A 23,187-nucleotide genomic window follows, 5' to 3' on the forward strand; every position below is an offset into this window, starting at 1 on the left:
TTCAAAAAGGTTGAGTTTATGTTGACTCTCAGTCCCCTTCGACGAGTTGAAATTTCGCTACATGTTCCCCCAGATTTTGTTTGTTTGGAAAACGATAAAAAAATTGATGCTTGACAACTCGACAACTCCAAAGGCTATGTGTCTTATGTGAACTAACATGTTCTACCTGGTGCACATATCACGTGTCTAATCAAGAATCACATCTTTTGAATATTGCACCGTAGGGTGATTAGTACGTGCACCATTCGAAAATCTCGAAACTAGTTGTTTCATCATTACACATTTTGAGTATAAAATTGTTCCACTCAAAAATTGAATTTGTGTTCTTCCAAACAATTTGTTTTTTAGTGGAGGTCATAAACCACTTGAGCCCAATACATGATTGTTAACCCTTATTGTTTTAAGTTGTTGATGTCTGATATGAATGCATTCGAAACATTTTGTACGTGTGAATTGGAATTGTGTTTGTGACATTGTAGTATTATTTTACATATGCATCGAATCGAATCATATCTTAACTTAGTTTATAAAATATCAACAAATATTTATATAAAATTACTTGATTGATGCATTTGTAAAAAAGTTTTACATTGTCGGTGTATGCAAATCAAATGTGTTGTTGTAGTTGTGGTTTCCATTTCTTTCATCAAAATGTGAACAACGTTTGCCGATCCTACATAAAATACATCATTTATAACTATTGATGTGATTCGGAAATAACTTATGTATAAAACGGTAGGTGCTACGCATCTCATTTCCCCGAGCTCGCGGGAAGAGAAATAGCAAAGAACATATTCCAATGTATAATGGAGTAATATACAACTATTGAAATTATATACCATACACATTCAATTATACACTTTCTGTGAGCTTTTTTGCATTTCAGACTCAGCTCTCCTTATATTTTCAATAATGAGTTGAACTCTTGTGGACATTTCCTCCGTTTGCTCCTCAATATTGTTTATGAAGCTGAGTAGTTTTTCTCTATATGCAGCACATAGTTCATCTTGTCGCTCCAACTCCATAGTAAGTTCAGCGATTTTCTTATCTTTATCGTCCTACAAAGTAGACGGAAAAGTAAATTGAAACAGTAAGGATCAACATATCAAGTAGATTTGGAAAAAACAAGTTAATATCAGAAAGTTGCAAAGACATTCTTCTCCATAAGAATCAATTCCAGCGAGACCAAGAAGTTGAGTTCATATGCTTAGCTTTCTTTACATCTTTATGTACCAAACACCTAATTTAATGTAATAAAATATCTAAAACCATTTATTAGTTCCCAAATATATCCATTACTTCCTAAATCCAAAGTTCTTAACTATCTCTGGTGTCTCATGTTTTATATAAGGAAATATCGAATAAGGCTACGGCTTGGCTTTAATATCTTTTTTATTTGAATATTTACATTTTATCATCACCATCATCATTATAGTTACTACTAATCTCTGTTAACTTGAAAGATAATTCATCTCTGTTTCCTTGCACATGCAACTCCAATAACAGTAGTGAACACTAACTGTACGTAGAAAGAACATGAACAAGACCGTTCTTGAACTATATGAAATTGTCCCACTTCCACAACAAATTGATGTTTCAATTAGGCTGCAATGGGACCCTGGGGGCACTTCATGTTCACCTTGAAGACAAGGTGAAACTTTAGGGGGGGAGTATTTTTTGGTCAAGTAGCCTAGTGGCTAGAATTCACCTTATAAGGAGAATAAGTGGGGAGTCCGGGGTTCGAGCCCCGGCCCCTGCATATAATAATGCATTGTCCTACCAACTAAGCTATGCTCATGGGACGGGGGGGAGTATTATTAGACTATTCATTATTATGAAATAAATATTATATTTTATAATAGCAGTTATGGCGGCTATTGGGTAAGTAGTAGTTATAAAGTTAGTTATGTATAGTGTGTGAATAAAAGGGTAACCACAGGCTGTTGTAGATTATTCTGAAAGGTAGAAAGTGGTTATTTGGGAGGGAGAGACCAAGCTCTCGAATTCTTGGAGGGGAGAGTACCAAGACTCTCGAATTTCTTGGGAATCTATTGTAATATTACTATTAATTTATATGTTTTGATATCAGTTTCTATCACAAAGCAGGACATATCTCTTAGAGGGAAATGTTGTCACAACCGTGACCTGTGTTGCCATAGAAGAATACGAGCTTTAGTGATACCAGAGCTTGTCACAGCCTATCCACGACACATTCTCAATCTCGGATAGCGGCACAGCCAATAATGTTGAAAAATATATTTAGTTGAGGATTGAGAAGATATGAAGAAGAAAAAAAAACTTGATTGATTTTGTATTCACCTCTGTCCTGAAACCATTAGCTGTGGCAGTTAGAGGATGGTTGTGATCTTTTATAAATCTTGTGACAACCCATTTTCCAGATTTTTCCATCTTAACCAAAATTGTTGCCATGCAACCTTCTCGTGCACTAGGCCGTGGTCTTTTTTCTTTTCCCAATGTTCCCTTGCTATTTGGTGAGAATCCTTGTTTGTTACATCCAAGTCGACGAGCAAGAGTCCTGCCATCAATTCCAGAACGTCGACGTTGCATAACGCGCACAACAAATCCTACGCGTCTAGCATATTCAGCATAAAACTTCCTGGCAGCTTCTTCAGAATCAAACTCCATGCCCACATATGGCTCTTGAAGTTCAACTCCATCCAATATATGTGTGCTCTCTTCTAGAAAGCTATGATCTGCCTCATTTCCCTTGTCTGAATCCACTACCACAGAATCCATAAAAATCTGCACAATTTATGTCAACAGGATATACATTAGTACTGTTTCGATCAGTGTGATGTATTTTGATATGTAAAAATTCAGATTTTTCGAATTCAAGGATGCATAGTCAATCCGCCGAAAACACTTCACACGAAGTCAAGAATAAACATCAGAGTATACACATCACATACTGATTGAGTTTATGAGATAAGGAAAAATAAATTGAAGTGTCTGCAGGCTATTATTTGTTATTATCTGGATAGTACCGAGTGACAATTTGTTTCGTAGGACCAGCCAAACGAATAACAGGAAAAACAAGGAATAATAAAATGAAAAAAAAATTAAGTAATTGAGTCAAAATTCATAAATCATACTACCACAAGTATATTGTGTTAACCTATAACAATATATAAAGGATTTATGGGATTTAGTGCTGGCTTTTTTCATTCTTCCAATTATACCCTTCATTTAAACTATTAAAACTACAATTAAAACTTTTTTATAATATTATTTAAATATTTAATTAAAAAACAGTTAAATCTCATTATAATAGGAACAATTCAACTACAACACGAACAATATTCGTTAAATCTTTATTTAATTGTGAAAAAAATTGTAACCAGATGCGATAAAATAAATATACAATTAAGCACAATAGAAAAGCGAAAAGACGGCTAGTGACTGTCTTGACGCTAGTACCAATAATAGTAATAGTGCTGCCAAAGCAAGACTAAGTGCCGAAAACTACTAATAGCCAGTCTGAATAAGATTCTACATGCCTATAAACCGATTCTAGATTGAGGTCTTTCTTTGCTTTGGAATAAAGAGAATTGTACCGTGCATTTGCTCACAAATATCGGATCTCTATCGCTTACAATCGATATCGGAACACCGTGCAGCCTTATGACTTCCTTAACAAACACGTCAGCAAGTGTTTTTGCTGAATAAGGATGCTTCAGAGGTATGAAGTGCGCATACTTTGACAGTCTATCCACCACCACCATCACTGCCTCATAGCCCTTAGATTTCGGTAAACCGGTGATGAAATCCTTCGACACATCCTCCCAAATTTGAGATGGCACCGGCAGTGATTGGAGAAGCCTCCCGGGAGTTGTTGCTACATATTTTTGCCTTTGACAAATATCACATGCCTGCACAAATCGCTGAATCTGTTTCTTCATTTCAACCCAGAATAAATTATCCGCAACCCGTCAATATGTACGATAAAATCCCGAATGACCACCTTGTGGAGATGAATGAAATTCCAGCAGCAGTTTTGGGATCCACTTAGAATTTGCAGCCAGCACCAGCCTGTCCTCATAAAACAGAACCCCGCGGCGATACGCAAAGCCAGGCTTAGTAGGTTCTCCTTTTTGCAGAGCAGAAATGATTCCCTTCAAGACTTCATCCTTGTGCACTTCTTCCAGCACTTCCTTACCCTCCAGCCACTCGGGATAATGCACTAACGAATGCAATTCAGGACTATCATGCACGCGGGACAGGGCATCTGCACCTTTATTTTCCAATCCCGGTTTGTACAATATGTCAAATTGGTAACCAAACAGTTTTGCTGCCCAATTCTGTTGATCCATAGTAGTAATTTGTTGCTGCAATAGCTGTCTTAAGCTCTTCTGGTCAGTACAAACAGTGAATTTTCGCCCCATTAAATATGGACGCCAATGCTGGATAGATAAAGCTACTGCCATTAACTCTTTCTCATAAGCTGACTTTGTTAAATTTCTGTCCCCTAGTGCTTTACTAAAATATGCAATTAGCCGCCCGTTCTGCAGAAGAATTGCTCCCAAACCGTTCCCGGATGCATCACTCTCAATGTAGAACTCTTTGCTAAAATCAGGGAGAGCTAAAACAGGTGCTGTTGTCACCCTGTGCTTGAGCACCTCAAATGCTACCTGCTCTTGAGCTCCCCACATAAATCCTTCCTTTTTTGTGAGCTCTGTTAAAGGCTTGGCTAGCTTACCATAGTCTTTAATAAACTTTCTGTAATAGCTGGTAAGGCCAAGAAAACCTCTTACTCCCTTCACATGCTTTGGTACTGGCCATTGTAGAACACATTTGATTTTCGCTGGATCCATGGCTACTCCTTCATGAGAAATTATGGGCCCCAAATATTCCACCGAGCTGGGCAAAATAGCATTTCTTTTGATTGGCTACCAACTTGTTATCCAAGAGGATTTGAAGGACTACTCTCAAGTGATGCATATATTCCCTCCAAGTAGCACTATATACTACTCCCTCCATTCCTTTTCTTTTGATGTTTTAGAACTTCAACTATATTCCAAAACTTTTGATGTTTTAGTGAATTTATTATTGTTTTCTCAAGTTTACCCTTGTTGGAAAACACAATAAACTATTAAAGTAGTTGTGACCTTTGGTTTATCACATGTGAATTTAATGATAAATAAGGACATTTAAGTAAAAAACACACAAATGTTTATATACTTTAATTACTCCTTAAAACTTGTGTCAAGAGCTAAAACATCAAAAGAAAAGGAATGGAGGGAGTAGTATATCATAAAAAAAAACCAGCACAAACTTTCGCAAAAGAGGCTTGAAAATATCATTCATCAAGGCTTGAAAAGTTGAGGGGGCGTTCATCATTCCAAAAGGCATTACGAGAAATTCGTAATGTCCTTCATGAGTCCGAAACGCAGTTTTGTGCACATCTTCACTACGCATCCGAACATGGTGATAGCCCGACTTGAGATCAGTTTTTGAAAAAAAAAACATGCTCCATGTAACTCATCCAACTACTCTTCAATGACCGGAATGGGAAACTTATCCGGAACTGTTACCTTGTTTAAAGCTTTGTAGTCAACGCACATCCTCCACGAAACATCCTTTTTCTTGACTAAGATCACCGGACTCGAAAATGCGCTTTGGCTCGTACGAATGATTCCCGCAACTAGCATCTTTTAACTTGTCTCTATCTCATTCTTGTGGTGATGCGGGTAACGGTAAGGACGAACATTAACCGGTCCCTGCCCTTCCACTAAACAAATTGGGTGTTCTTGTTTTGTCATAGGAGGCATGCCTCTGGGCTCTTGGAAAATCACAGCAAACCGACACAACATCTGATCCACCTCATGTTTCTGCGCAGGAGACAATTCTGCAGTTGTTACTCCTTGTCCTTCAATTGACATGTACAACACATCTACCTCATGCCTTGACTTTGCCAAAAATATTGGTAAATCTCCTTGTTGTTCTAATTGACTACCAGCTCCACTCAACTCCACCCAATCTCCATTAAATTTAAATCTCATTAGTTGTTGCATCCAATCTACCCACATCTCTCCCAACTTCGTTAACCATGCCATTCCCAAAACCAAATCAATGTCATCCAAGTCGAATAACAAAGCTGTAATAGTTAGCTTAACCTTTCCCACCTCAATAATCAAATCTCGGCACTCCCCTTGAGCATTGGCTTGGAACCCATTGCCCATTTTCACTGGTAGAGGTGTTGTGTTTCCACCTTCCATCCCATCGCATGAACTAACTTTCTAGAGATGAAGTTATGTGTTGCTCCACTGTCTATTAACATTAGAATGGGTACCCCTTGAATCTCTCCTTTAGTTTCATGTATGACCCGTTACACTCGACTCGGATCCAGGTGACCCGTTAAATCTAGTCTGAGAAGCCCAATCACGTGATCCACTAATGTGATTTCCACGGTAAGGTTTCTCCTGCACCTCCCCTTCCACCGCTTCCACCACATGTGCGAGATACATTAGACGCGTGCGTGATAACAATCCCATCGTCTTCAAGCTTCGAACACGATCTCTGATGCCTTCACGTGATCCATGGGGAAAATACCCCATGTACTGTGCATCTGGAATCCGCGGTACTTGAGCCACTAAGCGCTCAAACTCCTCCATGTACTCCACTACACCGCCTTCTTGTTGCAACGATGCTAACTGTTCAAAAACATCTCCCTCTCTGATACCTCCATATCTCTCCAACAGAGCATCTTTGAAAACCTCCCATGTCAGGTTCGCTTCGTCGTCGAGCAAAGCTTTGCAAAAATGAATCGTCGATCCCTCCATACATAGTTGCGCCAAGTTCACCTTCAATTCGGGACTCGTATCCTGTACCCTGAAATAAACTTTCGCTGCTGACCCAAAATCCTTGTGTCCCTGTCAAAATCAAAATAACACTAACCAAACTTACTGATAGGTAGTTCTTGGAGCACATCAAGGTTGGACAAGATCCACACCTATCCATATTCCATCTCAGCTAAGACTCTAGATTAGAAGCTTTGTATTTTACAGCCTATTCATGATTTAAAAACTATGAATCGGAACTGTTCTCTTTCAACCATATTAAGTTGATTCTTTTCAAGCCAATGCACTTACAAACTATGAAGAACTGACACCTCAGATAAAGGTGTGTCGCTGTCCGACACATGTCAATGTACAACACTGACACGTGTGGTTACTCTTAACCACTTTCATCTTCTTAAATTATTACTGTTATCTAAGAGTAAGTGTCCGTGTCGTTTTAGGTGTCCATGTTTGTGCTTCATAGTTCACGAGTTACAACAATGATAACATTATTTGAAATGATTAAAGCCATAACTGAGTTTAAATCAAAATGCAGAACAAAGCAGCAACTTATTCTACAATAACAAATAGGCTATCCACTTCTGTGGATATATAGCAGCTCAAAGTATGGGACCTTAAAAGGTATTTCTAATTAGCAAGACCTTTCATACATGTGGATTTATTTAGCCAATTCAAATCGTTTGGTTTAGCATGTTGTCCTATGTCAAAGGTGAGTAAACAAAAAAGGAAAATATCACTCTATGTTGGCACAGTTGACATTGAAAAGATATAGGTACTTCCGTACAGATTAGAAACTTAGAATGCTTCTTTGTGCGACGTGGGTCATGTCAAATTATCAAGTTACTTGTAGATCATCATTTAACATTGTTATTTATAACGAATTGCAGAAAAGCCGCTATGAAAAATAGTGGATAGTGTAGCAAGAAAATTGCGGAAGCCGCAAAGCGGTTTGCATACAAAATAAAGCATTAGCAAAAATTAAAAAAATGACTGACAGAAAACTCAAAATCTCAATAATTCAAACAACTAATAAAGCATGATACATAGTTTCATACATTACTGCAAAAAAGACGCAAAAAAATTAAAAGTGACTTAAAACACAAAATCTAAGCAGTTCAAAACAAACTTATAACTTGTAGTTCTAACTAGTGGAAAAGATAAAAAGATCTAATTACTCTCCTCTTCCCAAACATAATAATTATCTTCATTTTCAGATAGTGAGGCATATCGTTCAACTTCTTAAATTGGAATCCTCAAAATCAATGTCTTGAAGGAGATGAAGTATGAAGTGAAAAGAGAAGATGGAGAGCAAGAGATGGTTTAGTGATGAGCGGTTACCTACGCCGTGGCATTTAGGGGTTATATAAGATCCCATCTCATCACCGATTCAGCATAATTTTATTTCAATACATCATGTGTAGTTCACATGATATTTTTAATGTTATCATTAGGCGAAAAACCATAAGAGACAGACACTTCCTCTATATAAGCAAAAACCGGTATCAACAGTATGCAAAAAGTCATCACTATTGTAGTCGTAGCGGAAACGCAATAGCGTATCGGCTTTCGTCGCGGTTGCTCTAAATCCCGATATGTAATAGCAGTGTAGCAGCGCTATACCAGTTATTTAACAACATAGTAATTTAATGTAATGAAAGTCGAGAACACAGTGTTCTTAAGTGAGTTCGTGCAAGCCAAGGTTAAAAGTTTGACCTGATGTGCAAGATCAACAACAACAACCAAGTCTTATCCTGCTAAATGGGGTCGGCTACATGGATCAAATTACGCCGTACCGTGCAGAACAAAAGTGCATACTTAGAGTCCAGCAGCAATTTGAGATAAACTCTAATAAAACGGCTATCCAAATCACAAGGAAATTGGAAGATATGAGACTTTCTATACACAGAACCAAAAAAGCAAAACAGAAAAAAGGGAAAACATAACAGAATCCTTTAACTTTTGAACACTCATTCTTCAAAATTTGTTGTATTTTAACATATAAACTTATCTACCACAAATTACTAAATCCTCCAACCCCTTTTTCATGTCTGAATCTCATACTTCATTATCATCATCATCATATCCAAAGATGCAATCACCTTACAATCCTATACGAATAAACTACCAATTGAGTTTATGTTTGGTTTCAATTTAATGCAGAGGTATAAAATTGATTTTGTCTCTAGAATTGATTCTAACATGAAGCTAGGATTTGTGGCTTTGATTCCAAAAGTGACTTTTATACTCAAAATTCAACTCAATTTTAACCAAAATCAATTTAATCAAAATCAATGTTGGTCACCACAAAATAAAACACGCACTTAGTCTCTTAACTAAATACAATAATAGTCATTAAATCCAACAATTTAGTCCTTAAAGTATGCAAAATTAAGCAAAACTCGTGTATGTATTTACATTGAGATTTGGTTGTGCAAAAAAGAAAAGCAGAGTAACTTACTGTGAAAGGAGGAAGAGCTTTTGAGTGAAGAAGCGCGTTTTGAAGAGAATTTGGAGCGAAATTAGAAAATGAAGAAATTTGAGTAACGAAGAGGAGACATGATCTTCTGCGGTGTGTTGTATGTGAGTTCCGTCGACTAATTGAGAGGAAAGAAAAGTTAGTATGAGAAAATAATATTAAATCACAAAAATATCCCTACCTATATAATAAAAATGAGTAAATAGGTAAATATTAAGGGTAATGTGGTTAAGGTAGCAAATATAATAACATCATATGAAACTTGTGCAGTCAACTCATTAAAAATATTTCTTTTAATTTAAAAATTTCTTTTTTTGATTTTCTTAACCAGTGCCAGGGCACTGGTTAACATAACCCAAATCTCTTGAAATTGTAAAATCTTACAACTACCTTGAGAAATTTGAAAAAAAAGGCAAATGTCTCCTTACATTAAAAATTGTGAGGCAAGTTCTCCCTCCATTCATTTCCCCTGTTAAAGTTTAGAGGAGTGATATTTATACAACTAATATTTGACAATTTTAGTGAGAACCATTTTTCTCCTTTTGTGATTGGACAAAAACAATAGAGAGAGAGAATAAAAACACATGTGAGTACGAGAGAGAGGGTTATTTCAAAAGTTGTCAAAAAATGATTGTACAAATATTATTTCTTTAAAGTTTATAACCTATCAGATGGATAGTGATACGCCAAAGGGGGTATTTGCCCATTTTTGAAAATTCTAGGTGTTTTTGCTTGTTTTTTGAATTCACAATTTTCTTTTCATTTTTTTATGGAATCAAATTTTGCAACATAAATTTTTTTCTCCATGATATAACCTTACTTTATGGAAATGAATATGTATGCATTGTTGGTCTAAAATGAATATTTAGTCATATTATTTGAAGTGTATGATAGGATTAATGTGTTTTCTTTCTTTTAAACAAATTAGTTGGCTCACACTAAGTAAGTATCCATTATTGATCTAAAATGATTGTGTATCATTGAATAGAAATAAGTGTATGGGGTAAATTGTGTGCTAATATATTAGTTTTTGTAACAATGTAATTTATGCAAAATTCGCCCTGATATTTGTTACTTATGTGCAAAATGCACCCTAAAATTGACAGGAAAAATCACATTTGACCATATTAAAAGAACTTCAATATATGCAATAACAACTCAAAAACCAACATAGTAATAATCCTTAAAAAAGTTTTAAACATAGCTCTTTATTGTAATGATGTTTCCATCTATACATAACCATCCACATATTATTTGTATTATGAATGGAAAATCATTATGTTGAAAAATTAGGTTTAAAAACTTGTTTAAGCATTATTACTATGATGGTTTTTATGAGTTGTTATTGAGTATGTAACACCCTAAACCCTTTAACGCAATAAATCATGCAAATAATACAATTATTCAAAAGAGTTTAGATGCTACATCTTCAATTAATTCAAAACATGCATAACTATGCTTTCAAAAGTACGCAGCGAAAAAATCATCATACAAATTTATCTCAACAACATAAACAGTTATAAATAATCATGCCATAGTCTTATAATTCGTCACCAAATAAAATCTCAAATATAAATAAGCAACAAGTCTCAAAAAGACAAAAATAATAACATAAATCCGACACTCTAATAAGAGCCCTAAACTAGACTTCGAGCATAAGAAAAAGAGGTAGCTTCAAAACTAGTCCTCAAGAAACTCACAAGCAAAAGCAAATCACTCCTGCAAGCCGTCTACTCATTCATACAAATAGGCAGACGGTCAACCAAACGACCACTTGGGGCTAGATTATATTCCACAAATAATATATAATCAAATGAAAGTAAGGCAACATATTCATTTTCAATGATCGATAATTAGATAATTAAATCACTCAACAATGAATTTCCAAATCAACATTTTCATCGAGCTTACAAGCATAATAAAAAAATGTACAAATTCACATATTCATAACATTCACCAATGCGCATAATCACTGATTCACATAGTTAAGTATAACACGTTTAACCAATTATCAAGTGTGTGCAATGTTCTAGACACTTGGTATCAACTAGATTTCGAAGATAATTTTATCGTATGAATCCACACCTAACGTAAAGTACACCTTCAATACGTTATTTCACCAAAGCAATGTAAAAGTACACCTCCATTTACACTCTTCATAAGACTCGACATGACCATGAATGCATGGACTTCAAGCAAAGATTCCACAATGCACATATCACCAAACTATATTATACAATTTTCACCATCATATAACATATTCACCAATTCACCACCATTGCATTATCAAGTATTTACATCCACACAATCAACAAGTTATAAGTCATCATCAAAGTCATCAACAAGATTTATCACCACAAATAATCAATCATCTTTTCACATAACACCATTCACAAATAGACAATTATTCACCAATAATGATCACCAATACACTATACACCAATCAAACATTAATCCATCCTCATTTCATCATATTATCATGAATACAATCCATTTACAAGTTATGGAATCATAAAACTCAATTTTTTTAAAGTTCGTCTATTTTCCAAAAATCGTCTATTTTCAATTTCTTTCACCAAAAGAAGGTATTCATGTTCAAATACATAAACATATCATATTCACATATCACGTAACATCACAGTAATGCATTCATGTTATCATCATTTCATAATTTAGGTTATTTCCGAAAAAAATCACTGATGAGTCATTAATTAGTGTTTTTAATAGGTTATTTGAGTTTATTTTATTTAGATTTTATGTGTTTTTATTTCCTTTTTAGAACTATTTTAATTCAATTGCAAGTTATTTAATTTCAGGAACAAATATTTGAAAGATTGAGTCTTGGAGCAAAAGAAACGAGATTTGGAGCTGATTCGGGCCAAAAATACGAAGATTTGGTGCAAAAATATGAAGCCTACCACCAGAAGGCTTGGCACGGCCCGTGCCTCCAGTGGCACGGCCGTGCCACCACCACAGCCCTCCTTTTGCTGCTTTTGCTTCTCTGACAAGCTGCCTATTTAGTTTATTTCTGACCTAAAGCTTGTGGTTTCTTGTGGAACATTCTATTGATGTATTTCTTGGGGCTTAAGTAGTCGTAAACTATAAATAGAGTAGCTAGCAAATATATTGAATCATCTCTTGTTCTTGGAAATTAATAGTTACAATTGTTTCCTTTGAATAAAAGTTCATCTTTATTTTATTTTATGTTCTTCTTCTTCTTCTCTTCTATGTCTACAACGAACATGTGTGAGTAGACTCTTCTTGTCTTGGGATTGTTGGATGAGTCTAATGACCTAATCCCTATCAAACCAAGCTTCGAACCCTAATTTTATGTAAATCTATTTTCTAATATATTTCACCGTTCTTATAATGAATTAACAAGTATTAATTGATGGACTGAAAGGTGAAGTTTAATAGTTATTAATTCATAATCACAAATATCAAGTGAAGGATCGAAAGATGAAATTTTGATATTGGAACAAGTGATGTTAGACAAGGATTGCGAAACATGAAAATAGCCTAGCAAACCTTGAGATAATAAAGTTTCGTACTTCAAGGATTTCAATAGCAATCAACCATGAAAATAGGTGCGGTTGCTAGAGAAACACAGTCTCTGAGACCGAAAGGATATGTGATAGGCTAAAGACAAACTTGTCTTTAGAAAATAGGTCCAACATAAGGTTCTAGGTTTAGGGTTTGGTTTGTGAAGGATTTGTCACCATGACGAACCAATAATCCCAAGGTGCTTATATTATTATATTTTCTTTTAAATCAAACAAAATCCAACCTTTTAACTCAAACTTTATTCTAATCATTGTTAAAGGTTAATTAAATTCATAACTCTCTATCGCAACGATATCTTTTTATTACTACATCGGTAAACCGTGCACTTGCGGATTTACTACATCATTCACCAAGTTCGTCTCATTTTCTTCATTCTTCAAAATCAAATCATTTTCAAGGTAAAACCAAGTTATAAGCTCAACTATACTTTGCATAATCTTTCTAGGTTCATTATTACAGAAATAAAGTTATATCTTCATCACTTTATTCAAGAAAAACAAGTTTCGGAAAAATCCTAAGTTACGTTTATTTTTAAGCCATTTTCGTCTCAAGAATTGTGAAACCGAATTTGATCCAAGTAAAAGATGTTTCAGTAGGTTTATAAGGTAAAACAACAATCAAACACGTAAAAATGAACACATCTGGGTGTCCGGAAACGCCCCCAACTACCCGGAACGCCCAAAACTATGGGTTATGTCCTGAACAACTCGCCACAGAGGAGACAGGCTCGCCGGGCGAGTTACACAGAACAGAGAACCCAGATATATGGGTTCCTCTCGGGAACACTCACTAAATTTTCCCCAAAATCCCCCATGTTGATCCCAATTGACCCCAAAACGTTACTCAAACTTCATCCACATTTATCATGCATCAAATTGACATTAAAATAAATTGAAACACAAGTTCATATCACCATTTCATCATGAATCCAAAAACATCTTCATTTTTCACCAAAAACTCATATTCTCTCAAATTGATCCAAACTTCACAAACAACACCCACAAATCAAACCCCAACAACATACAAACATATTCAATCGTATACCAAATGATTTGAAACATGTTTCAACATTAATCGCTTACAAAATTCATCGTTTACACTTAATTGAGAAAAAATTACCAAAACAACTTATTACAAACATAAACTATGAACTTGAACATATAAACACTTCAATCTCATAAAATTGAATATACCCATAATTACACATCAAATAGGAGCACTTAAATTAACATAAAAAATCATTAAATTCATAGTTCATTCAAAAGTAATTATGACCCATAAGCAGAAAAAGAAGATTATAGCTTATTTGATGAAATAGTACTATCCCCCTTACCTTAAACCTTCAAAATCTCTATTTTAGGCTTCACTCTCCTCTTCTAGCTCCTTAGCTCTTGCTTTCTTCTCTTCTAAGTTCTTCCTCTTCTATTCTTCTCTCCATCTCTCTACTTTGTCTCTTTTGCCACTCTATTCTTATGAGAATGTGAAATGTCTATAATTATAATTTTCCTTCATGAATTAAGTATATATACTACTCTTCAATGGGGTAGGTTACTAATATTCATAATGGGCCTAAAACTCTTACTAATAAATTCTAAAAGTTACTACTCACTAACTCATTAAAACATCGAATAATTACTCTCTCGAAATAATTAGCACAAGTTACTACTAACTTAGTAAAAATAACTATTCACTCTAAAATACTAAAATATTCTACATTCTAAAATTACTAAAGCACCCTCGCTCAAAAATGACTAAAATACCCTTCTCGCCCCAAAATCCACTAATCTCAAATCAAACGCACAATCAAGCAATTAAATACATGTAAAAGAATATAAATAAATAATAAAATAATCCTAGCAAATAACAGGTTGTTATAGTGTATATTGAAGTTTTTTAAATTAGGGACTAACGTGAATTTTTGTTGCCAATTCCAGGGTGCATTTTGTACATAAGTTACAAATTTTAGGAGTGATTTTGCATGAATTCCTTTGTCACAAAAACTGACATATTAACACACAATTCACCTCATACTTTTATTTCCATTCAATGATGCATAATCACTTTATACCAACAATGCAGACATACTTAGTGCGAACCAACTAATTTGTTCAAAAGGAAGAAAATACACAACAATCATGTATATACTCTAACTAATATGCATACATAATCATTTTAGACCGAAAATGCATACATACTCATTTCCATGAAGCGAGGTTATATGGTGGAAAAAAAATCAGTTGTAAAATATGATTCCATAAAATAAAATGGTGAATTCAAAAAATGGACAAATACATGTTTACCGGTGTTTTTGGTAAACAAGACACTAATTTTAAAAGTTTCTTGCAGGACCAAACTAGAAATCCTAGGACATGTTATGCAATGTTTTTCCAGAAAAGGTTTGAATGCCCATCATGCTCTTAAGAATAAACACGAAGAAGATGAAGATCAATGTCTAATTCGATCGAATTAAACAAGGTTTTAAGATTTAAAAATAAAACTTAAACTTAAACTTCAAAGATGAAAACAAAGAATTAAAAGATAATTATTCGAATTGCATTAAGTAAATTTTTTCATCAAATAAGTTATATACATTCTTGTTACTTTTTTCTCTCTCTGTGTTTGGATAATTCGAGCGTAAGAACTTTTATTTATGATTTGTGACCCATATTTCCTATGACATACTTGACTTGTTTCCACGTGTCATGAACCTTTGATCCTGCCTCTTTAGAGAGAATTCAAATTTCATTTAGTCGAACTCTAGTACTCTCAACATATTAATAACCACCATAAGAAATAGATCTTCTACAACCTATTCAGATCATGGGTCATATCAAAGAGAAACCAAAAAATAAGTGTTGATTGAGGGAACTAAAGGTGAGAAAACCCACAAGAAATAGATCTTTTTGTTGCTTTCTTTTTCTTTGGTTTTAACAGCCTAATCAGAATCTGAGGTACACACAACAATTTTATACTGGTTTCCTCCTACTATCCAGGAGTAGTCCATTCCCCTTGCACTTTCAAGAGATTTCACTATAATCACAGCTGGTTACGAATTGCTCAATCATAACTACAAGAGACTTCTATGCTCTTTGAATCTACCTAAAGACTTCCCTTGCTTAAGCACAACAGCTTAAGACTTCCCCTTGCTCAATCACAATGATTGAGACTCCTATGTGCACAAGGTTTCACCAAGAGACTTATATGCTCAAGCACGCAAGTGAGAGACTTTCTAAAATGGTTGACCCCAAGTGCAAAGAAGTTAATTTGTTCTTACACTTTTTCTAAGCAATTGGTGTAAACTAAACAAATGAACATACTCATTAGGATTTCTAAGATATGAATTGAAAATAAATCATAAGTATTTTGCGCTATTAGATTTGACAGAGTAATGGCACAATAAAATATCAGAGTTTTGTTACTTCTTTTTCAGGTCTTCAACTCCTTTGATAGGCAGTGATTTGAGAGATATTGGAGAAGAGTGAAAACGCAAATAAAATCGTTGAGAAGCTTTCATCAAGAACTTTGGTCCTCTGCCTGATATGGATAATCCCATTGGAAAGTCCTTTGAATTTCCTTTGCTGAAAGAGGAATTATATGTTGCTCTCTTCGAGACCGATGTCCTTTGTCGTGTTGTACATGTAGACAGAAGAAGACAAAAGCACTACTCTATCAGATACTATGGCAGAGACAGCTCACAGAATAAGACAAAAGCTTACGTGGATTCTGGGTCCCTAAGATCCAAGTAGCTAGTCAGATTATGTGTCTGATGTCTTTCAGAAAATCTGTTGAAATCACTCTACAACTTTTGTGAGGCATCCTTCTTCTAAGGATGCTGAATTCTGGTTGACCTTCCAGTATCTACCACCAAAGTCTTTTAAGCTTCCCAATCTCTTTCAGATGCTCTTTATATGTTCCTTATTAATGATAAGTAGATCATGCACACTTAAATATATGTTAGTATTCCTATTGTTCTTCAATACTTTATTATCATCAAAATCTAAGAGAACTTGTATGAACCATTCTTGTTCTAACAGGAACGACCAAGAATCTTATTCCAATGGCTATGTTAAAAAATATTGGAAAAGAAAAATCAAATTTAAAGACCACTAACATGGTCGTCACATGTTTAAATTGAAAAGCTTCTCCGATCAACGAAGTAACCAATGTAAAACTCAAGGTATGATCGGCCAGAAGAAGAACTATGGCTTTTGTTATACCAACTAAGTCGAACAATAATGTTTTAGTGGGATATGATTGGATTCATTCAATTGGAATTATCTTATTGTTTACACCATAAAAAAATTATCTTGTTAGCTGACATTAGAAGATACATGACTAAGGTAAGGATGAGGAACCTCTTAGCCGAGGGAAGGTTAGGCAAAAACTAAGGCAGCTAAGTATGGAATAACGTATGTCTAAAGGATTTCTGACTAAGTCAAAGCATAATAACACTATACAATGAGGCTTAAAACCATGTTTTATGTTTATACACCACTAATCTCCAGGAGTGTGAGCAAGGAAGCAAGTTCCTGGGAAGGTTGCACATGAAAGACCTTATCAACAAATCATGCCATGAAGGAGGAATCTAATAGCCAATAGTTGGGTCCCACAAACCTTTAAATGAGGAAAATTGATGCACTACCCACAAAATTAACTGACTTATGGGACACGTCCTTTTGGCCAGTAGAAATATATTATCCTATAAATAGTACTCATTATCTCCATTTTAGACACAAAATCAATGAATCAAAAGTTATTTTTGTAAACGTATCTCTTTCTCAATCTATCTTTATCAATTATTTTATGCATTTATGAAATATAAGAAAAACTTAAACAGTCGTATTTAACACTCTACTAGAGAAGTGAAGGATCCCATAAGTGAGAGGTTAAGTTTGGAGGTGAGAAAAACACAAGAAGATGGGTTGAATTGTGTTGGCTATTTGTGGCTTCTTTTTCAAAGTGTTTGAAACCTGGTCAGGATCTGAGGTATGCAGATTCTGACTCAGAGTATGAATGCAGCAGATAAGTATAAAATACAAAGATATATATATATATAGGATGTATCAAATGAGAGCACTATTTAAAATGAGAGTGAGAGGGTTAAATCACAACCCTTAGATCAAATCGAATGGCTGATATTTATTTGTGATACCTCCACTGTTGCACACACACGTGATTGTCCTCTCTTGTAGTTAAGTGGGTAAGCGCTTTCATCCCTCTTCCTTTCTTCTCTCAGAATTATTTTTTTTTCTTTTCCAATTCGACTTCTCCAATTCCAGCCCAAATCATCATGTTTCATCAACTCTATTCGTCTTCTTTTTTTAGCTATGAGTATGAACGTGATTTCCAGAAGAAAACTATTTTGTATCAAACCATCAAACTACTACTAATAAATGAATTTGGGATAAACTATGAAATTCAATGAATAAAATTCTGCATTCTTTTAATTAGTGACAGGAACATGTAGAAAGTGCAGCATAAATGAAATCCATGAAGATTTAAAAAAGATTAGTTTTTGTTCTTCTTTCTTTTTCTCTTCTATAAACTGAAAGTGGATTACCGAATCATCATCACAGCTCTTTTACAAGGTTTGATTTAAATTATTATGAGAGGGTGAGAGGAATAGATAATGACCGTTGGATTGAAATTAACAATTGAGATCTTAAATAGTTAAATTTATCTCTCATATATTTATTCCTTTACCACGCACGTGTGTAACTTTGTCATCACTGTCTACAGTTCCCATCACTCCTTTCTCTCCCTTCATTCTAAATTTTTCAACTCATTTTACCCTGCGAAAAAGGGAGGAAGATTTTCTTCCTCTTCTATCTCACGCACACCTCTTCCTCCCTATATCAATTTATTTTAATTTAACCTGCCACACTTTCTTCAATTGATGAGGAGGGGCATATGGTGATTTGTAATTTTTTTTGTATGCTTCTTTAAAACAATTGATATAAAAATAAAAATTGATTCACCAAAAAAGTTAAGTTAAACAAATTAACCTAGATAGACCAGAAGATTAAAATTAGTTTAAGCTTGGTAACAAAGGTGAAACCTATTATGTCATTTAAGGATGTAAAATTCGCTGTTTGTTTCAAAAGTTGATCAAAAAATTCATCCTTTCAAGTTACTGATAAAAAATTCATGGCTTTCAAGTTACTGAGTTAGTTGTAGGACGATTTGGAGTTAAAAGAAATTGATTCAGGAAGTACACAAGGAAGAATCATGGAGGAGACGTTGTTAATTGCCTTTGAAAAAAAAAGAGAACAACTGCTTAAGACTTTCCTTTGCTCAATGACAACTAACTGAGACTCCTAGGTGCTCAAGGTTTCACCAAGAGACTTATCTGCTCAAGCACGCAGGAGAGAGACTTTTTAAAATGTTTACACAACTGCAAAAAGTTAATTTGTTCTTACATTAGATTTAACAATGGTAGTGTAAACTGAACTACTCTTTCGGATTTCTGAGATATGAACTTCAAAGATAAAATCTTAAGTGTTTTGCGCTATTAGATTTGATAGAGTAATGGCATAGAAAAATAACAGAGTCTTGTTACTTCTTCTTCAGATCTTCAACTCCTTATATGGGCAGTAATTTGAGAGATATTTAAGAAGAGTGTCAGCGCAAATAAAAGTCGTTGAGAATCTTCAATCAAGAACGTCGGCCCTTTACCTGATATGGATAATTCCGTTGAAATGTCCTTTGTTGAAGGAAGAATTATATGTTGCATTCTCGTTATTCTTGAGGTCATTTGTCTGTTTGCACACGTAGACAGAAGAAGATAAAAGAAATGCTCTATCGGATACTATGATAGGGACAATTCACATGATAAGACAAAGCTTATGTGGATTCTGGGTCCCTTATATCCAAGTATCCTAGTCGAATTCTGAGTCTGATGTCCTACACAGAATCTATTGAGATAACCCTCCATCTTCTCTGAGACATCCTTCTTCTAAGGACGTTGACTTTTGGTTGACCTTCCTTTAGATCTTCTACTATAGTCTTCTAAACTTCTCATGTTCCTTCTGACGCTCTTCATATGTTCATTCATTATGATAGACTTATCCTTAGATCTGCACACTTGAACATATGTTAATATTCTAATTGTTCTTCAATATTTTTTTATCATCGAAATTCTAGATGACTTGTATGAACCATTCTTGTTTTAACCATGTTTCTTCCTTGACATGATCGTTTGGAGAAAATGGAATCACAATTGAGGATTACAACCAATACCTCGACTAAATTCTTACTCCATCAATAAAATTTTCCACGCCCAATGGGACAATAATGTCTTTACCACTAAAAAAGTCAGTACTTCATATCAAGACTATGTTTGGCGTATGCACTTGAGATCTACAAAGAATCTTGTCATTATGAATCAACTATCATTATTAGTAACTAGAACACCATGTCAACATAAACCAATCGAGCTTTCACAAACGGTAAGAGTGCTAACATTTGTGGTAACATCTAGCTTTTATGAAGCACAACGGATTGATTATATTAAAATAATTATATTTATTTTCATTCATATAGTTTCTATAATTTAATTAATATATAAAATAAAATATACGTAAAAAGAAATATTAGTATAATGTACATGGACGGAAATTTTGAAGTTATGCAATAACTACGGAAAATAATTTTACAATTAAGCAAAATATGAAGCTATATTGATAATTAAAAAGTTAAAGCGATTATTAAAATATTTAATTTAATATATTACTTTTTTTTTTTGACAAAATTTAATATATTACTTATTAAGTCAAAAGTGAAAATATAAAATATTACATTAAAAATGGACCATTTTTCGATATTCAGAACACAAATTTGCTTCATTTTCTTGGTTTTGTGTAAACCATCAACCCTAATCTATCCCAAAAATCCAATATCCATACTCTATTTCTTTGAACAACAAATATAACTCTTTGTCCTCCTTGATCTCACCTAAACAATTCCTCAAACCATCAAACTGATCTTGAAATATCAAAACCCTAAACCAGATTCTTTCAAATGAATCATCCGAAAACACAATCGGGCGGAGGGAATGGAATAATCTTTGAAGTTGATACATTTATTGTCCTAGAATTAGGCAAGAAAAATGATGGGGAATATTATGTCGAAAGTCGCCATGAGGAGAAAATTCTTATGACTACAAATGTTGCTCCAGATGAACACTGGGAGGTGTTCTTATCTCAATTGGAGAATTTGCAGCAATCTATGGAAGAACGGTTTGATCAGATTGAAACTAGTATTGCATTTTTATCTTCTCGGATGAACTCCCTTGAATGCCTCATTCACGACACTAAGAAGAATTGAGGTGATTTATATATCTCATGTCTTTTGATCATATTGACCATGCTTTTAATTATATTTAACTCAATTAATTTTTAATTGCTCATACGTCTTAAGAAATTTTTTACTCTTCATGAATGAAAATGCATATTTTGTGTTCATTAAGGGTATAATTTTGTGATTGCAATGTTTATACATATGCACTATACATGTAAATGATTTTTATATTATACTTAAGCTTTTATATTTTTAAATGATTTTTAACAGACATGTTAAGAACATTATAATAATCTCTTTTATAAAAAATTAGAATTTTTTAACATGTAATGAATTAAATATAATTTTTTTTAAATGTCAAAAATTCAAGATAAAACTAACGAAAATTTAGACCAAAAAATAAAATTTTGAGCTAATTTATTGTGGCGGAACCTTTTATAATGTTTTAAACAAGTATGTAAAAAATCATTAAAAAAATTAAAATTTTAAGCATAATTAAACAAATTTTTGCTCATTGTTGGGTTGGGAATGGAGGTATCATAATCATTGAGATTTTTTCTCTATTAAGTTATGGTAAATATTTATTAAGGAGAAGAAGATATTGACATAATCAGGAATAATAAGTAGACTTAGATGAAAGGGTTGGCCCTTGACCTTTTTGTACATTATTTGTAGTGGTTCGTAATTTGTGCTTATGATTTAATTACTAAATAGTGCACATTGTGTATGTTAAGGTCACTGCTTCATGGATTATGCTTAACATTATTTTACCTTTGTATGATTAAATTGAATATTGTATGTTGTATTATCAATATAAGGTTTCAATAGAGAACAAAGAAACAACTATGTTTCTAATATGATTAACAACGGTCTTGCAATAGCATAGATTTCAAACCAACATATAATAAAACTCAATGGACCGTTAACTTACTAATATAAAGACACAATAACTTAAGTCTAATACTTTATTATCTAATACCTACCCTTAAACTCATGATGCATCAACCAGAAACAATGTGAGTTTGTCAAACAAAATACGAAAAACATACTAAATAATTTAAAATTTGAACAGTACCCCTCAAGCTAAAGCTTACTAAGCTTTAAGCTTGTTACAAATTAACCCAGAAAATAAAACAAATTAGCTGATAACAGAACCAACAGAGAGCAGCAACCGAAGTGAGTTATCATCAATAGAGAGCTCCAAGAACCATCACCATCAACCAGACAAAGAGAAAAATCAAGTCAAAGCAAACCAAACAAAAAGATAAACATCCAAACATAAGAGCAGAGCAGAGAGAGAGAGAGAATCAATTAATTAGAAGAATCAACAGGGAGACGTGCAATCAATAAGAAGAATCAAAAGGGGGAAAACAATCAATCAGAATAATCAAACGGGGATAACCAATCAATCAAATGAATCAATAGGGAGAGACAATCAAACATAAGAAACCTATAGGGAGATAGACCATCAAACACACACAGAGAGAGAGAGAGAGGGGGAGAGGGAGAGGGAGAGGGGGAGAGAGAGCTAACTTCCTACGAAAATGTGATGTTTCTCTAATAACTCAAAGTAGCTTCCATAAATCCTTCTAAAAGAATGAAAGAATTAATTGCACAATTAGGAGGCATCATTGGCTCATGTAGGAAATGATATCCCCTCGCTGACTTCCTACGTAAAGATGATGTCTTTTAACTTATAAATTTGCAGCACTACTTAGGGTGATTATGGAATCTAGGGGGAAAGGATACCCCCTCACGGACTTCCTATGAGAAAATGGTATCCCCAAAGCAATCTGCAGCCTCCAAGACACCTAAAGTTGTCAAATAAATTTGGATAGTTCTCATCTCTCTTATATGAAATGAAAAAATAAACAAGTGTGAACCAAAATGAACCAAACCAAATTCGAAGCCCTGTCAAAAATTGGAGAGACAAACAACCAAATAAGTAGCATTGATCAAACCACCATTTACCAAAACTTCTAGGGTAGCCGCACCAAGCATATTAATAGCAATTCCTTTTTGCATTTGAAT

The 23,187-nt window shown here is 34.1% G+C and overlaps 1 protein-coding gene across 3 annotated transcripts; it reads right to left on the reverse strand.

The window, feature by feature from the left end:
* Positions 1-614: 614 nt before the first annotated feature.
* LOC112416292 (protein FAR1-RELATED SEQUENCE 5) lies at positions 615-14,209 on the reverse strand. 3 transcript variants are annotated; one of them, XM_024769604.2, is made up of 5 exons: positions 14,192-14,209; positions 9,277-9,412; positions 8,532-8,675; positions 2,320-2,763; positions 615-1,058 (listed from the first exon to the last, which is right to left on the reverse strand). In XM_024769604.2, the coding sequence occupies exons 4-5, from the start codon at positions 2,755-2,757 to the stop codon at positions 849-851; spliced, it is 648 nt and encodes a 215-aa protein (XP_024625372.1). In that variant the 5' UTR covers positions 2,758-2,763; positions 8,532-8,675; positions 9,277-9,412; positions 14,192-14,209; the 3' UTR covers positions 615-848. The 3 variants fall into 3 exon arrangements, with proteins under 3 accessions (XP_024625372.1, XP_039684054.1, XP_024625370.1); XM_039828120.1 differs by lacking the exons at positions 8,532-8,675; positions 14,192-14,209; XM_024769602.2 differs by lacking the exons at positions 8,532-8,675; positions 9,277-9,412; positions 14,192-14,209 and adding an exon at positions 3,576-3,953.
* Positions 14,210-23,187: the final 8,978 nt, after the last annotated feature.

The sequence above is a fragment of the Medicago truncatula genome, chromosome 7 (genome assembly GCF_003473485.1).
Source record: "Medicago truncatula cultivar Jemalong A17 chromosome 7, MtrunA17r5.0-ANR, whole genome shotgun sequence".
Classification (NCBI taxonomy): Eukaryota; Viridiplantae; Streptophyta; class Magnoliopsida; order Fabales; family Fabaceae; genus Medicago; species Medicago truncatula.

Bases quoted from the DNA above. Each gene is read 5' to 3' on its own strand.
- LOC112416292 (XM_024769602.2), bottom strand. From the start codon at position 3,920: ATGAAGAAACAGATTCAGCGATTTGTGCAGGCATGTGATATTTGTCAA. The intron at 2,764-3,575 runs GTACAATTCTCT...TAAATTGTGCAG, and splicing joins TATTTGTGAGCAAATGCACG to ATTTTTATGGATTCTGTGGT. The intron at 1,059-2,319 runs GTGAATACAAAA...TCTACTTTGTAG, and splicing joins CTAATGGTTTCAGGACAGAG to GACGATAAAGATAAGAAAAT.